General features: G+C 40.2%; 1 protein-coding gene across 1 annotated transcript; it reads right to left on the bottom strand.

Moving 5' to 3' along the window:
• Positions 1-755: 755 nt before the first annotated feature.
• On the bottom strand, positions 756-18,141 carry LOC118242352 (cytidine monophosphate-N-acetylneuraminic acid hydroxylase-like). Its single transcript, XM_035532946.1, has 16 exons — positions 18,037-18,141; positions 16,525-16,759; positions 15,249-15,340; positions 10,859-10,968; positions 10,267-10,457; positions 9,624-9,704; positions 9,473-9,539; positions 9,061-9,142; positions 7,634-7,771; positions 7,047-7,182; positions 5,996-6,139; positions 4,629-4,803; positions 3,581-3,697; positions 3,257-3,372; positions 2,557-2,709; positions 756-765 (listed from the first exon to the last, which is right to left on the bottom strand). The coding sequence occupies exons 2-16, from the start codon at positions 16,722-16,724 to the stop codon at positions 756-758; spliced, it is 1,812 nt and encodes a 603-aa protein (XP_035388839.1). The 5' UTR covers positions 16,725-16,759; positions 18,037-18,141.
• Between the last annotated feature and the right edge of the window lie 35 nt (positions 18,142-18,176).

Raw genomic sequence — 18,176 nt, forward strand, 5'->3', positions numbered from 1 at the left:
ACCAAGTAACATAAAACATAAAAACTGTAAATATGTTATTCCACAAAATGGATCTGTACATTCTGTACATTGTTTACATATATATACACAACCATATACATTGTACATTGTGTATATAATCATAATATACATATATTGTACATACATTGTTAATATATTTTTGTACATCTACGCACCCCTGTTTTCTTTTTCCTCAGTTTGGACAGAGCACTCTCAACCATTTCACTGCGAGTTATACTGTGTATGACTATGTATGTGACAAATAAACCAAACTTGAAACTTGAAACTTATATAAACCTACTGTTAATTTGCTGTCAGGCACCATCTGAAAGCTTTTATTTCTTTGTTTATTGTATGATGATTCATGGTTCATACATATATATCCCAGCACAACCAGCATTATTAAGATGTGACTGTAGCCAGTAGCCAGTAGGTGTCATCGCATACTGGATACGCTACTGCATGTACTGGAACCAGAACGCAGTAAGGTTTGTATTGGGGGGCAGTATACCGTATAAAGTATGTGGTAGGCTATTTCCAATAGCCAATTAGAAACAGACTTAACATACTTAACATACATAAACACATTTGATCAATACGTCTCTCGTACATGTAATCATCTCTATGACAAAGCGGTCATTACAGAACTGATAGCAATACTGCTGATTAACAGGTGCGTTCCCGGAGATCGATATCGCAGTCAGGTTATCAGCACTTTAAATCCGATTTTACGGTATTTCGCTGCTCACAGCAAACTAACGCTCCCTAAGCAAAGAGAAACAGAGACCTTCGTATTTTTTGAGCTTTGATGAAGACACCCACTTTTACTACATTTAAAAGTACAAAATACAGTTTAGTTGAACTAGTTTACTTGAATCATTACATTAAACACAACTAGTAATATATATAAACAGTTTAATAAGCATTGTGCAAAATGGTTTTTCTATATAATATTTCTCAGAAGTTTATTACAGAGCTGGTCTGCCAGCTAATAGTGACATGTTGACAGCTAACTAGTGCAGGGTATGGGGAACTGAAGAATGACACTGGCAGTTGAGTGGTGGCCCTTGGCTAACTTACTCTGCTACTAGCCAAGGGCTCCTAGTCTTATGTGGCAGTGAAACAGTTTTTACTTTATGGGATATTTCTGAGAATTAGATATCCATATTCAGTCTTTGTAAAATGGGTTTATATTCACCTAAAGGTAGTACTGTTTTAATGTGGGTTTATGAAAAAATGGTAAAGTCAAATGTGTGCAAACTTACTCGGCTGATAGGCAAGGAGTCCTACTCTTATTTGGTAGTGAAATAGTTTTGACTTTATGGGATATTTCTGAGAATTAGATATCAAATTCATCTTATATGAAATTAGTACATTAATTTGCCTAAAGGTAGTTCAAATCTAATATGGATTTATGAAGAAATGGTAGAGTGAAATCTGTCCAAACTTACTCGGCTGATAGGCAAGGACTCCTACTCTTATATGGTAGTGAAATAGTTTTGACTTTATGGGCAATGTCTTAGAAATAGACAACTGTACTGTCTCCAAGCCCATTAAAGACATTAACATTTTATATGGATTTTTGGGAAAATGATACAGTATTATCTGTCCAAACTTGCACTGGTGATGGGCAAAGTCTCCCACTTGAGTGGTAGTAGAACTGTGTTGGCATTATGGGAAAATTCAGAAAAATACATGACCATACTTTCTCTGAATTAAATGGACATGTAAACATCATTACAAATACAAGGACTTCAGTATAGATTTATGAAAACTGGTGCAGTAGAATCTTTAAACATTAGAAAAGCATTATTATTATTATTATTATTATTATTTAATTGCCTGAGTCATATCTAAAGCTGTTGCAAAACAAATACCACAGATCACAGCAATGACCACAGACAAATGATTATTAATGCACACATGGAGAATAAAGCTATTTATTACACAAAGACATGCACACACAATCCTTTAATGAATCAATTAGTGGTAGCTCAGTGGTTAAGGTACTTGACTTGTAATTGGAAGAATGCTGGTTCAAGCCCCACCACTACCAAGTTGCCACTGGTGTGTCACTGAGCAAGACCATTAACCCTCAATTACTCAGGTTGTACTCAGTCATAATTATAAGTTGCTTTGGATGAAAGTGTCAGCTAAATGTTGTAAAAGTCACTCAAACAATTAGTGATATATTGTAACTATAAATAGACCCCAAATTAAAGAACTGGAAACCCAGAGAATGGCGGATGTAGTGCTCAGTCCATCACTGAAAAAGAGGGACTTGAACAGCTCCAGAAAGATTTTTGTTTTTCAGACATTTTTTGTTTTGGGGTTGGGGTAGGGTTAGGGTTGGGGTTTGGTTAGGGGTAGGGGTAGAGTTAGGGGTTGGGGTTAGGGTTAGGTTAGGGGTAGGGGTAGAGGTAGGGGTAGGGGTAGGGGTAGAGGTAGATTAGGATTAGGGGTAGGATTAGGATTAGGGGTAGGATTAGGATTAGGGTTCGGGTTGGGGTTCGGGTTCGGGTTCGGGTTGGGGTTGGGGTTGGGGTTAGGGTTAGGTTAGGGGTAGGGGTAGAGGCAGGGTTAGGGGTAGGGGTAGAGGCAGGGTTAGGGGTAGGGGTAGAGGTAGGGTTGGGTTTTTCCCAACTTTTCAGGAAGGAGTCCCAGTCAGGTGCTGATAGGGGCAACTCAGACTGGAAATGATTCCAGAACCTGGTGATCAAAAGCACATCACATGATTTAATATTACAGCATAATCTATGGCTGGAGAGCTGAATAGTTGCAAACATGGGTAGGAGGTGGTGTGTGTACAGAATTTCAGTGGGTATGAATTCATGTTTCCATACTAAGGACTCAAATCTGATGTTTTCAGCCAGTGAGGTGTGTTTGGAAACTGCTACTGCAGACGAACAGAAGCAATCACATTCTCCTTTGCTGGATGGCACAGAGAATTTGATCCAATCCATGATATCCACAATCAGATCACATAATATTCAAACAGTACAACTTTGCATCCCAAATTTTTAATTGAAAAACTTTATTTTTAAGTGTCTTTTCTTTGTCTTTCTCCCTCTCTGACAGTGTTGGCAGATTCTGACAACTGACACTGCAAACTCAGATAAGGAACAGACTTGGTTCGCCCGGCGAGGTGTGCCTGCCTAGACAGTAAATCACTGAACTTGGTTTGGGTGCAGTTGGCTGATTGATGAAGAGGGCTGGGTTGTGTATGAGTGCGTTTGTGTGTGCCCAAATGCCTTACTTGTGATGGTAGATGTCTGGCTCACGGCTGATCCTGTTATTAAAGCCGATATACAGGTCGTCCCACAGCAAGCCATTCACAACCACGTGTCTCATCACCCCAATTCTGTTTTGAATCTAAATACATGCGCATGTGCGCACACACACAATTATATAAAAATAAGATGAGTAACATTACCAGATTAGACAGTGTATAGTAAAAATATAATTTATCACATGCTCCAACCACTTAATGTATACATACCCAGTGTTAGCCATATTATTCATAGTTTCCATGGTTAAGATATGTTGCAAAAGTGTAAGGCTCTGATGTTTCCATGGTTACCTCCACATAGAAGTGCTCTCTCTGTGGCCTTACAGATGGGAAGGAAAGGTCCAGAAAGTCAACGAGGTAGTCATAGCCATCATCCCGTGGCAGGAAATCGTCATCTGTCTCAGTGACCTGTTGGGAAGGTATTTACTTATTTTACATCTTATAGAGAAAACTATACAGGAAATAATAAAAAAAAAAACCTATTTGAAGTTTGGCCCAAAGAGGCCAGCTTGCTTCAGCTTTGAACCTTCTGCAGTAGCTCTCATTAAATGATGTATAGTGACCAGTCTATCCCGTTTTAAGGCCCAATCAGCAGCTACTGCAACTGACTAGGTCCAGGATTGCAAAGACAGAGGCTTCAAGACAATCCATCCAGTCTGTGAACAACGCACCAATACCTAAGCCTGCTGCAGGAGTTAAAAGAACATGGCAGCCAGTCTGAGGAAAATGTTTAGATATGCCTGGGCAACATATACATTTGTCTGAATCTGAAGCTGTCAAAGTCTGTTACTGAATTTTGTCTCATAGAATCCCCAGAGTTTTTCCCGTTATATTTATTGCCTGGTATAAATAAATAAGATACTACAAATGGCTCCTAAACACAGTACAGAAGAAATATGTCACTGTGAAGTTGATGTCACACACACACACACACACACACACACACACACACACACACACACACACACACACACTGCATTAGCGTCTGTGCTCTTAACCAGTCCCTGAGTCATAGTGTCTGTTGAGGACACCGTGTAGGCCGCCTCCCCTTTGTGTAAAACTGTGTACAGCTGTTTGTTCAGGGTAGTGGCCTTTAGGTCTCAGGATATATTTTCCTTTGCCCTGTGACATTAAGGGCAAACAAGAGACAGGTTTGGCTAGATTTTAAAATAAGAGTCTCTGTGCAAACAGAGGGAGTGTAGCACAATGGTTGCTAGATTGAATAGAATCACTGACCAGGAGCACTCTAAGATGAACACTAGTTTTTCCTTCAGTAGAATGAGGTAGCAGGGCCATCAGAGCAGTTCCACATTTAAAAAGTGCTGTAAATTTTAGTTACCTGAATGACCAGGTTGTAGTTCTTGAATCCTGCCCAGTTGTAATAAAACTGGATCCAGCTTTTGTGTTCAAAGATTTTGGATGAGATGGCAGCGTTTAGTTCGTCCACATACAAGTCAAAGTCCCAGCTGTCCTTCAAGATCTTTGTGCCACTCGGTGGCTGGGTAATGCAGTCTCTAGATGTATTTGCAGGGTTAGAGGAAACAAATACAGAAAAATTCATTTCTCTCAGTTGGTATCATATCTGACATTACAATATTGTGTAAAATTTGCATAATTGTTCCATATTAAGTTAATTTTCATCAATATTAAAAAACAAACCAACAAAAACAAATTCAATCATTTATACAATGACACTGATAAGGTAATGTTGCTATTGAATAAAGGACTAAAATTAGATATTGTGAAGCTTGGTGTGCTCCAAATAGCAATTTTGTTTATACTTTCATCTTTGCAACATCATCCACAGCTTTGTTATACTACGCTGGGATGGAAAAGTCATTGGTTTATATAAACTGTGTGCCAATTAACTGCCAAACTGCTATGTGTCTGTTAACACGATAGCGCAATTATCTAATAAATGTTACATTTACATCCTGTCACGCTCCCCCATTTCCCTGGCTACCTATCCACGTCCGTGTTTTCCCACCATCATCTGTTTCTATGGTTTCCTGTCTCCTCCCCTTTAGCTCCAGCTGTTCCTCGTTGGTCCTTCGTTAGTGTTTCTGTTGAAACCTTGCTTCTTCGTCCCGTGTTTGCTGATCATTGTATATCCCCATGGAGCTCTCTGCGTTACCCGCTCTGTCTACGCTGCTTTCCCTGTTCTCGATCCTCATCAGGTGTTCTCTCGTCTGTTATACTTTTTCTCTGCATTCCTGTCTATGTTCCTCTCCTTTTTTCGTGTTCGCTATTGTAGATCTGTTTCCTGTGTGTGTCTTGTTTATTGTTTGTCTAGTTTAAGTAGCCCAGTTCAGTGTGTTCCCCGCTTGTCTTAGTTTTACGCCTCGTCGTTGTTCTCTGTCTTTCCTTAGTGTTTATTTCCTTTGTTGCCTAGTTCTTGCCCTCACCCTGTTAGCCTGTTATTCTTCTGTTTGTTCCTTCGTTCTGTACTGTGTTCTTTCCCTGGTTAGTCTGTTTCTGTTATTAAACTTATTATTCATTTATTCTATCCTATCTGTCTCTGTTCTCATTATGGCTTCCCCAGTTTGTGATTCAGTTCCTTCTCACGTCTGAGGCGTCGTCACTTTGCAAGTGTGTTCGCTCTCCCTCTCAAACGTTACGCAGCCCAATGAAATAGCAAAAAAACTTCACTTTTGTTTATGGTACACAATAGTGAATTGCAGTATACATACACGCGCACGTACACACCTGCCGTCTTGGTTTGTTAGAGCAAGGGCCAGGTCAAGCACAGATCCAGGCAAAGGTGTCCATGTGGTGATATGGGGACAAAGATTCTTGATCTTTTCATTCAGGTCTTCTGGGTTGTTCTTAGTATTAATGTTTTTTATGTACCTGTTGGATATAGAGGGGTCTGTTAAATATAGAATGTACTGGGTACTTTACAGTCTCTGCCTGGCAACGACAGTTATATTAGTTACGTTTATAAGCAAGTAATCTTTTGCGAAAATTGCTTTAGTGCTCAAGAATGTTCGATGATTTTATATATATGTGATAGACGGAAAAAAGACACTGTGTTTCCAACTTTAGCGGTAAAAGTATGTCAATACCTGAAATTTCGCAAAAAATGAATTGAAAAATGAATTGCCATTTGCAAGTTTTCCCTCTCATGAGCTCGAAAACACACACACACACACACACACACACACAGCTGATGGGGGGACTCGCGGATTGAATGAGTGTTTTTCGGTCTCGTTACACTAAAGAAAGGCCGCCACATCCTGCGAGACACTGTATAGAAACAATGCTCGGTTAAAGAACAAACACATTTTGATTCATGTATCCTCCCCCAGTAGTTATCAGTTCTTGAATATCAGTTTGTGAATTTTCAGCCGTAAATAGCTTTCACCGCAGTCTCATTTGGATACAAGTAGCCTAATAACACTTTACTGATCCCAAAGGAAATTGCAGATTATGCTAATAAACGGCACATAAGATTAGATCAATGGTATAATAATTGGCCTGTGACCCTTAATTGTTACGAGAAGGTTAAGAAAGCCAAATGTACACAATTTATGACAAACATGAAATGAAAGATGGGGAGATCAACCCCAACTTTTTTTGTGGGCAAACCAAAACTTACACAAATTTAGCAGAAAATTACGTTACCACGCAGATATTGTTTCGCTAAAAGTCAGTTTGACGGACACAAGCTGAGCAGAAAAAAAAGTATTTTCGGGAATTTTCATTTTATCGCTTGCAGTTTAATAAAGATTCGATGAAAACGTAGCTGTTTCGCTACCTGTCGGATGGGTGAGCCTCGGTAAAGTAGCCCGCAAACGGGCAGTAGACTTTGGGCTGCAGTGTCGCCACCAGGTTGGCCGTATAGTGCAGAAGTTTCTTCCTCTCTCTGCTGATAAAGTGGCGCTTCCAGCTCTCTGCAGGAATTGTGTGGGGATTTTTATTTATTTTTTCTGTCATTATATTTCTAGATTCTTGTCTTTAAGTAACATTGTAGTCGGTCATATTTGACCTTTTCTTGAACCCTATGACCACTAAGCACTTACCACGGTTTGCCTCATAACTCACCAGTGTATTTGTAACGTAAGGAGGCTAAGCAGGATGCGTGGACGAGTTATGTTAAACAAACACATACATTTATTCACACAGAAACCAAATACGATGCAGCAATGAAGCTATCGTAACATCAAACACAGACAACAGTGCCATAGGGGTTTATATACATACGTAAATGACAAGCAATTACAAACAGGTGTGATATGTGTGGGGTGTGGCCACATGGGCGAACATACACACACCCACACAAACACACGGGGAGACACTTGGGAAGAGGGGCCGTGCCGCGACAGTATTTGACTCATAACTCACCAGTGTATTTGCCTTTGTGAAAGGTCATGGGAAATCCTGACGCTCCTCCAGCAAAGTCGCTCATCATCACGTCCACACCATGTGGAAGGCAGCCATTATTTGGACGTGTGCAGTCCATTGTGTTCAGGATTAGGTGTCCTGGGGGCATTCAGCAGATTCATTTCACAAATGCATGTGTGGTGGAAATTTGAATAAACAGCAAGTCAGACGTGATTAAAAGAGTAATTTATTAATGAAAAAAGAAAAGATGTAGCTACATGAGAGATAATGCCTACAGCAAAAGCTCTAAAGGGGTAGACTGACTCCTTATATCTAAACTTCACCCCCAGGGAGGGGTGCTCCGTCATCCTGTTTACCCATTCTCTGCTCCTTATGGCAATGAACATTCTTACACGTACCAGAACACTCACCAGAACGGACACAGTTTGCAAGATAAGCCTAATTCCTCTTTTACGACACATGCAGGTCACGAAGCAACATTCTAACAGTCGTTTTGTTCACACAACATACAGAGACAGAGTGTGCAGACTAAACTATTCATATAAGATTATATAATGAAAGGATTAACATGATTATATATGAATCATTACATATGAATCACACGAGAATACATGATCGAATAATATTTTCCATCACAGCACGATATGGAGTTTATGTACAATGAGCGTGAGCGATGCGGCTTTGCCTCCAGCTGCCCTGTAGCTAGTCTCCTCCTCTCCTCACTACACTTTACATAGATCCACTAGCCACTATTGTTCTACAAAGACATATAACAATACATTTTGTTGTCTGAGTCACTCTCAGCAGCAGTGTGGTGGAGAGATGTTTGAAGGACAGCAAAGAGATTATATATATCAGAAACAGCTCAAACTCAAAGTAATATTTTGAGTTTTACAGTAGAACAGCAGTGTTTCGGTTTTTTGAACTTCCGCAACTTGTGAAAAAAATAACTTTTACCAGAAATGTCACAGTGGTGAAACCTAATATCAGAGATTATGGGGAGTTATGAACACCAGGGATGTTGCATACTCAAAGTTATTACATAAAGTAACTAAAATCATCTTTAAAAAAGCAGAATTAGCATTTTTTTAAATGTTAAACACACACACATACACACACACACACGCACACACACACACACACACACACATACACACACACACACACACACACACACACACACACACACACACACACATACACACACACACACACACACACACACACACACACACACACACACACACACACACACACACCTAAATTTATTTGGTACTAATTATCCACTGCATCAGTTAATATATTTCATAACTAGGTATACACATTATTTGCCCCTTTAATGATTTCAGGTATTAAATGAACTTTGTAGTGTCTTTGAGCAACAAAACTGTTGAGTAGCATAGGCTAAAGTACAGCAACAATATTACCTTTATAATCAACTATTAAGCAGGTGTCTATCTCTGGGTGAACTCCATCCATCAAAATCATAAACCTCAGGTTTTTGTCAACCTTAAGGAAACATAAGGGGACAGAACAGACACTTGGAATGAATGTTTGCACATCAACACTGGTGTCACCTTGCTAAAAACCAAGCCTGAAGCTGCCACTGACAGGGTTGGAATATCTGTACGTCAGACGGTTTAGGAGAAGGTGAGATCAAGTCAGGAACAAACAGAAATTACTGCACTCACAGTGCTTCAGATTAGTCACAAAGATAGCGCACCATCAAAGGTGACAAAGGTATTTATGTTTTTGATGCTCTATTAAGATATTGTTTGAAACCGTTGTTTACATTTTCGGTAGCGTGAGTCACAATGGAGAACAGAAGAGGATTCTTACATTGTGCCAGACTCCGAAGGGGACCACAGAGATGTTAGTTAGGTTCACTCCGCTTCTACCCAGATACCTGTGGCACCAACACAAACATATCTAGATGCCTTGACTCGACTGTCAGCTTCTACCGAATAGAATGGTGGGAATTAAGCCTTACCAGAACACTGGCCGTGTAGTGTCTCCCACGTATATGGGTATGTCTGGCCGTTGCTGGGCAAGGAGCTTCAAGGATGGATAACTGAGAAATTCGAGTGTGTGTAAAAAAGGTTCGAGCAAAACCAGCAGAAGACCCCAGTATCTGGATTTCGTAATAGTTTTCCTTCAAAAGCTCTCATGATGTAAGATTTGTAAGAATGCAATTAACAAGGTTGTGAGACAATTATGAATAATTATATGATCAGCAGTACCGATATTACTTTTAAAATGGTCTTGTTTGTATTCTTGTACGACATAGTATTAGTGTAATTTCACATGAATTTCTCTTTTTTCATCATAACTCCATTAGCATGATATCTCATTGACTTGTTCAAATGTGGGCATACATTGAACTAAATTACTGGGTAGTTTTATAGCTTGTATGAAAATACTTGAAAACAAAGGCTTTTTCTAAATGTGTTTCAAGAGTGTTTCTAGATTTGGTTGTGGTTTTACATTACATGTTCAAAATGGTGCTACAATTTTCAACACCATCACCTGGTTATTGACACCCCCCTTGCTCTGTTACTAATGTGTTACTACCATGACTGTGCCATTGTTTGTCTTACATTTCAAGTTTTCAGAACACTACGAAGACGACCCACCTTAGGTGGTCCGAGTGTGTGTGGCTGATGTAAACGAGGTCTGCTTGTCTGAGTCTGTCCATGGCGTCTGAGGGTGGCTCATGCAGAAGCCACCAGCCCCTGGCGAAGGCAGGACCTGTCAGCCATGGGTCAAACATCATCCTCTTGTCTCCAGCCTTTAGTTCCATGCATGCGTGGGTTATGTAGGTCAGCTTTACGCACAGCATGAAAAGATATGGTGGTTTGTTTTGTTATTCAGTTGGGCCTTGTTTCAGAAGCAAACAGAAAACATTTAGCTTCAAATATCAGATGGTGTGGAACAACAGTCAATTACTGACTACATAACACTGAAGCTTAAATATTACCATTAAATAAGCGTGTGACCTTTCCACATCTGATTAGTTATAATTCATGAAATACTATGATTAACGTTATTCTCTATTAGTTATAATTAAATCAAAGAAACACAAGAAAGTTGTCAACAGTCTCACTGAGGTTGAGAAGTAAGTTTTTTTTTCTGATACCAGTATGAGTATATCCAGATCCTATTACATAATTTGTTAATTTTCTATGTGGTTCTATATGGAAACTGTTCTGTGTTTGTGCATCATACCGTGACCTCTCCCGGTTGCAGTTCTTGTGCTGGTCTGGAATCTACAGTCCAGGGTTCAGGAGGGACCAGCTCCACCAGCTTCAACCCTCCATCTTCAGACTTTACCACCTCTGCATGCATACACATACATGACAGACTGAAGTAACAGTGTTATTTGAAATATTTTAATGTTAATACTTCTCTAGGATATGTTTATGTGCAGTGGATAGTGTAATAATATATTAATATTGCTGCTAGTCCTCCTACTACTATTACTACTAATATAATAATGACATTCCTGACATCAGTAATTTTCTATATTGCAGACTTTGTCCCAATGAGTAATAAACAATATTTAGTAACTTGGAACAGTATATACACATAATTGCTATTTAGAAGATTTTTAAGATAAGATACATCATTTGTTGGGCTTTTGAGGGTGTTGGTGGTGGGAGTCTAACACCGCTTCCTTCTTCAAAAAGCCCTGTAAAGGATGTTGCTATGAATAAAAGCATTTGGCAGTTTACTAAATGTAAATTCAATATACAAGTGCTGGTCAGGCTTCTTTGCCCAAGCCTTTACAAGAGGGCCATTTTCACAGTTTGTCAGGACACAAATGGTATAAAGCTGATTAATGCTACGAAAAGCTGAAGTGGAATCTTGGTGTCAAAGAACTCGCGTATCAGCAGCGGGTGAAATGCTCCACAGCACGAGTTCCCTTGATATTCATGTGAAATTTCGCTGACAAAAGTCTAGTGTGATCACGGCTTTAAGGTAAAGAGGAAATCTTTGTGGTCGGAACTGTGGACCAGAAAGACAGTTTGCAGGAGCACTTCAGGAAAACCAGAGTGAAGACCACAAACTGCGAGAAAATTACTTACTTTGGAAAAAATATAGAACGTGAAAATTCAGTTTTTACGAGGTATGAAACCAGAAGCGCAGCTAAAAAGGGTCTAGAATCACCCGTTTCAGAATGCGGCTTTATTAACATACAATATACAGAGGGTGACTCAATTAAACAAAACAAGGAAAAAAAAAAAAAAAAGAAAAAAAAAAAAAAAAACCCACACATACAATATTCTTAATGACAATGCCCATCTCAACCAAGTGAACAACAAAACCGGTAAAATGAAGCCTAAACAATAAAACTGAAAATTACTTAGGAAATAGGAAAAAACATTAATTCATGCCTTCTTAAATTATAATGTAGTAAAAAGGTGGCCGGGCAGCGCTCACTCGTTCTGAGTGCGGAGGGGTAATCTGGCACGAGGGAGTGTCAAAAGGCTGTCCTTTTCTGACACCTTGGAGCAGTTCAGGGAAGGATTGGGGTGGTTCTTCTAGCGAAGGTACCTTAAAGAAGCGTCCTCCTACTACTAATATAATAATGACATTCCTAACATCAGTAATTTTATATATATTGCAGACTTTGTCCCAGTGAGTAATAATTCTATTTCATTAGAGCCAGATTTCATACATTTTTTATGCATCCAGTATCTGATTGTCTCAAATGCAGGATATTAGGGCGGGAGCTAGCAGGGTAGCCAGTAGCTTTGCTCCTTACATAGATCCGAGTATCAACAGATTCCCTGTGTCTGTAATGCTGAAAGCACAGTCAGGCACTTGTGGGTAGCTTAGTTGAGGCTCCCTTAAGGAGGGCTATGAGAGGAGCTGCTACATCACTGAAATGCCTAATAAAACGTCTATAAAAGTTTCCGAAGCCGAGGAAGCTCTGAAGTTTCCTGATAGTGGTGGGAACAGGCCAGTTGCGGATAGCCTCTATTTTTTTCTTTGATGTATGTCTCCATGGCTCTCTCCTCCTCGTGAGACAGGCTTTACGCAGGCTTTAGGTAATGTGGCTCCTTCTAAGAGTTCTATGGAGCAATCATAGGTACGATGAGGTGGCAAAATGGTGGCTTTTTGTTTGCTGAAAACCTCAGCAAGATCCTGATATTCAAAGGGAATGGAAAAGGTGCGGGAATCAACAGGGCTTTCAAGGGTAGTGGAACACAGAGTGACGGTGGGAAGGGTCAGGCAGTTCTTTGGGCAGGTGAATGATCTCCTACTGATCATTCAGTAAGACCACCGAATGATCTCTTACTGTGACCACGAGATACTAGAATTATGTTGTGCCAACCATGGGAGGCCTAGTATAATGAGGAAGGCTGAAGCTTCTATAACAAAAAAGGATGTGTGAAGTGCACTGGTGGAGAGTTTGACGGTTGTGGTGCGGAAGGCGATGGAACCAGCCCCTAATGGGGACCCGTCTACAGTGTCCAGGTGAAGGGACTTTGGTAGAGGCTCCACTGGAATGTCCAAATCCCAAACCAGATTGTCATGAATGAAATTGCCCTCTGCTCCTGAATCTATTAATGCTTTAAAGCAGGTAGATGAGGAGTGTGAACAAACAGACAGGTACATTGAAGGATTTAGCCACCATCCTTTTAACGGGAAGGGCTCTTACTTGGGCGAGTGGATTGGTCTCCTGACCTCTCCTATGGGCTGAGGAAACGAACCGGTTAGGTCTCGGACTGCACTCCCTCAGAACATGTCCTGCAGCACCACAGTAAAGGCACAGACCCTACTGGAGGCGGCGTCTTCTCTCCTCTGCGGACAAACGAGTGGAATCACATTGCATGGGCTCGGCCGGAGTTTCTCTTCTAAATTCTACTGATCCAATTCCTGGAGTGGGGTGATTGACGTGAATATGATTGGTTCGGTGCGGTCTCCGTTCTTGAATACAACGTTCCATCTGAACGGCTAGTACAATAAGTTGGTCAAGAGTCAGCTCATCATCACGACAAGCCAGTTCATGAAGTACTTCAGTGTTTAGGCCATTACAAAACACGACCAGCAGAGCTGCTTCATTCCATCTTTCTACCAGCGGCTATAGTGCCAAACTCCCAAGCTTAGTCAGAAACTGCACGATTGCACTGGCGGAGTTTAGTGAGCCTCTCCCCTCATGCGGATGATCAAAAACTGCTTTAAACTGGGCGAGGAAGTCATTATACGGCAGTGTCTGAGTCGTTTCCCAGATAGCTGCAGCCCACTCCAGCACTTTGTCCATTAGCCGTGCAGTAAGGAAAGATATCTTGGCTTGGTCGGAACGGGGGAATGCCATTAAAATATAGGGTGCACTGTAACAAAAAAACCCTACATTTGTCCAGGGAGTCGTCATACTTATCGGATCTACTCATTGGAACAACAGGAGAAGCAGCGTTGGAAGTGGTTGCTGTAGCAGCAGCAGGGGAAGCGAGTTGTGCTGGGGAGATGTAGTCATGGCCTGTAGTCGAGCAGTAAGGTCTCTTAGACACTGTACAAGTTCAGCCATTTGGACCTGTTGGTCAGTCTGTTGTTTGGCAAGAACATCCAGAGACCGTGTGACTCCTTCGAGGACATGCTGGTGTTGACTGACGACCTGTCTTCGGCTGTTAACAGCCTCCATCAGAACCTCCGAATCCACCGTCTACACTACATAGAGGCGAACTATTCTGTAATGCTGAAAGCACAGTCAGATGCTTGCGGATAAAAGGCAGCAGTTTTATTGTAATCCGTATCCGTGGCGGTTAAACTAGCCAGGGCCAGAACCAGAGTGATACAGTCCAGGGGAATCACAATCATAACGGTAAACAGTCCAAGTCCAATAAACCATAGAGCAATAACACAGGCAAACAAATTCAACAAGGGGTATGCAAAAATCGTAGTCTCGGTAAAAAGCTCTGGCGAGTAACACTCCGTGTTACTATTCCACGTTAGTCACCTCCCTACATCTTACAAAAACCAGTCACAAGAGCAGAATTAATACACAAAACGGTGCAGGTCCAAGTGCAGGAGAGATGAAACGCTTCGTAGTGACTAGGCGAGAGTCAGTGCTTGGAGCCCTCTAATCACAACGAAATAATCAACAAGAACGTTAACGTAACAAACTAAGACAAACATGAAACGAGTAGTTACAAAATATATATCAAAGAACCTAGCTAAAAAATATAGATGTGGCGCGGATACATAAGGAGCAAACGAACAACGTTTGAACAGCGACAAGACGCTAAAATAACCGACAAACGTAACTCCGAAATACACGCACACAAAACAGCATCGGGAAACACCTGCGGCAGATTACACAAAGCAGACACAGGTGAAACTAAAACAACAATCAAAACTAAAAACAGAAACCAAAACAAAAGAACGTACTGCAGGCATCGCCATGACAACCGCGACAGTGAGAAAGAAAGGTACATGTGGATCCACAGAGCTCAGAGCAGCCGAATGAGACGTGGAGCGATTTAAAAGACATACTGAAGAGTGAGGAAGACTTGAAAAGAGAGCAAAGCAGAAATGTAAACAAATATGAAGCAGCAGAAGAATATAATCCATCGAGAAACAACAGGAATAGATGCTTTTACTAAGAACTTACTAATTTCTTCCTGTAGGAAACTGTCTGGTGGGTTCACATACTGCATGGTGGCGACATTAAGTTTCCAGTTGTGTTTAGTGCAGCGCACTGTCCTAGTTTAAACACACACACACAAAAAAAAAAACACATACACAAGCATACTTCGTTTACCTGCTAGAATAATATATTATTTCTCTGTAGTGTCAGTTGGACTTCATGGAAAAGTTTAAATAAAAGACGATACATTTATATCTAAGGATTTTTAGCAAAGTTATTTGTTACTTGGTACAAGAAAAAATCCTTGCATTGTATTCATTGTAGTTTAGTAGTGTGTTGTAGAATTTTTGGGGTTCTGGTTTTAATTAGTATGACTTTGTGGGATTTTGTTGGGTGGGGAATTTTAGGTTTAAGAAAGTAATAAGCTAAGAAAGGGTTTGTTATAACCATTTTGTCTCGTCTCTTGCTATTCTATTGTTATATAGAATTCTGTCTGATAAAAGGTAATGTTGAATAATTAATAATTATGTCAGAAGCATTCAGGAATTACACTGTGGAGTGTGGCTGGGGGTCATCTCAATAGAATTTGGAGGTATACAGCTATATAGGACACCTAGGTAGCTCACGAGCAACAATGGGATCTTTAAAACTATTAATTTCTTATTTGATTGAAGGCGAACCTAGACCCTCCTCCCTATATAAATTCAAAAATATTCCCTGAATCCCAGAGAGAAAGTGGCTTTCTGTGTATGAAGTAGGTTTCTTTGTAGAATTCTGTGTATGAAATTAGTTATCTTTGCATGACTCAAACTTTACTGTCCATGTGATGGCTTGGTTTTTACGTAAAACATTTAATTAGACAGACGAAGCCATCACCTTCATGTTTTCCAACATAGACTAGATGTGGTTATTTTCTTTTGGCTCCCGTTCATCCCTGGCACTAAAATCCAGTAACAAGTGAGCCGGTCACAAATGAGATTTAAGTAGAGATGTAAACAGGGTGCAAGGTGTTCTTTTCAGGTGGTCCAGGATACAAATTGGCACACCATCAAAGGCCCACATTGCCAACTGTATTATGGGCCAAGTCAGAAAGGATAGAATTGTTGTGATGGTGGGAAAGCACACAAAATCACTTATTCAAAGCTTGCTAGCTAGCTAACAATAGTTTAGTGTTAAGTCTCAAAATCACAAGTGGTCATTGGAGGCACATTTGTGAAAATACCGAATGTCAATGGCTGTCCATTCAGTTGTCCCATCAGGTGTGATACATAAGTGAAAAACAAGCCCCCACATCACATACCTCCCATCAATGTCTTCAATGTCTTTTATGAATTTTCCTCCTTGGTGTTTGCATTGGTTCCTGCATGCTCTCAGGGTGTTCTTATCTTTGTAGATCATGAAGCACTTTCCAGCTGGACTCTTCTTAAAGTTGATTCCTTCAGTAAGGCCCAGGACTGCAGTGGCATCCAGCTCCAGTACAGTGTGAGAGGTGTGAGACATTCCTGCTCGCCCAGCAACTGACCAGGAAACAGCAGCTAGAAAGAAACAGAACCATCCCACTAGCTGAACCTGTCTAACCTTCCAAATTTACAGAACCACTCTTGGTCACTGTAAAAAGCAAAATATTTGAATTTTTGTGAATGTTTTTATCAAAAGTAAGAAAGCCAGAATTAGCTAATTAATTCACAATGCATACATGTAGTCTATTAATGCTCAGTGCACAAATTTATCCTTTTAATGGTTGATTGTTTGTATAGGCTACTATAATTGAATGCTGCAGTTTTTGAGAAAAGATTCCCCACTCCTCTGCAAGCGGAATTGAGTGAGTTATAGCAAATTGTTTGTGTTGCTCCATGAGGAGTGAAGCGCCCATTTTAGTTTTTTCTGGCCTCTAGGCACGCAAGCAACGCTTCAGGCCTGCAATGTAGGACAAACGAATAAACTACTGCCCAGAGTTTATTCATGATATCCCTTTATATTGCTATTTTCCTGTTTCTTTCCCCAACCAGAGGACATCGAGGTGGACCCACACTTCGTAGACGTATATGATTTGAATGTTTTTGTATATCTAATTTTAGGAGACGCACTCTGTGACTGTGTGTGCCTAGAGCTGTGGGTTTTTTGGTTTTTTTTTCCTTGATTGAAATGTGAGTTCTCACAATTTCTTTTTTGCTAAAAGGAAGGCAGTAGTTAAGAGGTCGGGGCGCTACATGAAGTTCAGTTCAGACGGTACTAAATGAGTGAGAGAGGTAGAAAAGAGTCTGTTTAAAGCGCATGTTTTAGACTGAACTACATCTTGTACATATTTTTCTTGTGTTCATTGTATGTGTACATCAGATTTGTAAAAAAAAAGCTTAAACTGTTTATGTTTCAGAGTCTGTACAGTCCCTCTTGAAAAGCAGCATCAATAAAAGAAAAAAATCTCTTGCTTCTTTGTTTCTGTAGTTTGGGTGTTTCCATCTGATATAGCGGAGACTATGTTTTGTACTGATAGGTTTCACATCAACTAAACCTTCCCTCACACTTTGCATCCATTTCTGTAAATAAGGATACATTTAAATAAATACAACCACACTGCCCCCCCCCCACGCAAACAGACTTAAATATCTATAGTTAACATTACCCCAACAATACTGTTGAACTATTTAAACCCTAATAAAACTATTATTAGTTCATGAAACAAGACAGTAACTAATTGTGTATATCTAACTAATAATTAATTGAAAGATAGAATCCTTTACTGCCAGTACTCTGAAAACCAGGATTTACCAATAACTGAATATACATTTAAAAATCAACAATCTTAACTTACCTTAAAATTAAAAATGACAGAACTTGTTGATTTAATTCAAGCAGCAACCAATCCAGGGTACAAAGTGTCTGTGGTCTGTCGAGGTCTCTGGTTTGAGGAGGGGTTTGTTCCTTCCGTTTTCCGTTAGCCGCACCCTACCG

The sequence above is a fragment of the Electrophorus electricus genome, chromosome 13 (assembly GCF_013358815.1).
Source record: "Electrophorus electricus isolate fEleEle1 chromosome 13, fEleEle1.pri, whole genome shotgun sequence".
NCBI lineage: Eukaryota > Metazoa > Chordata > Actinopteri > Gymnotiformes > Gymnotidae > Electrophorus > Electrophorus electricus.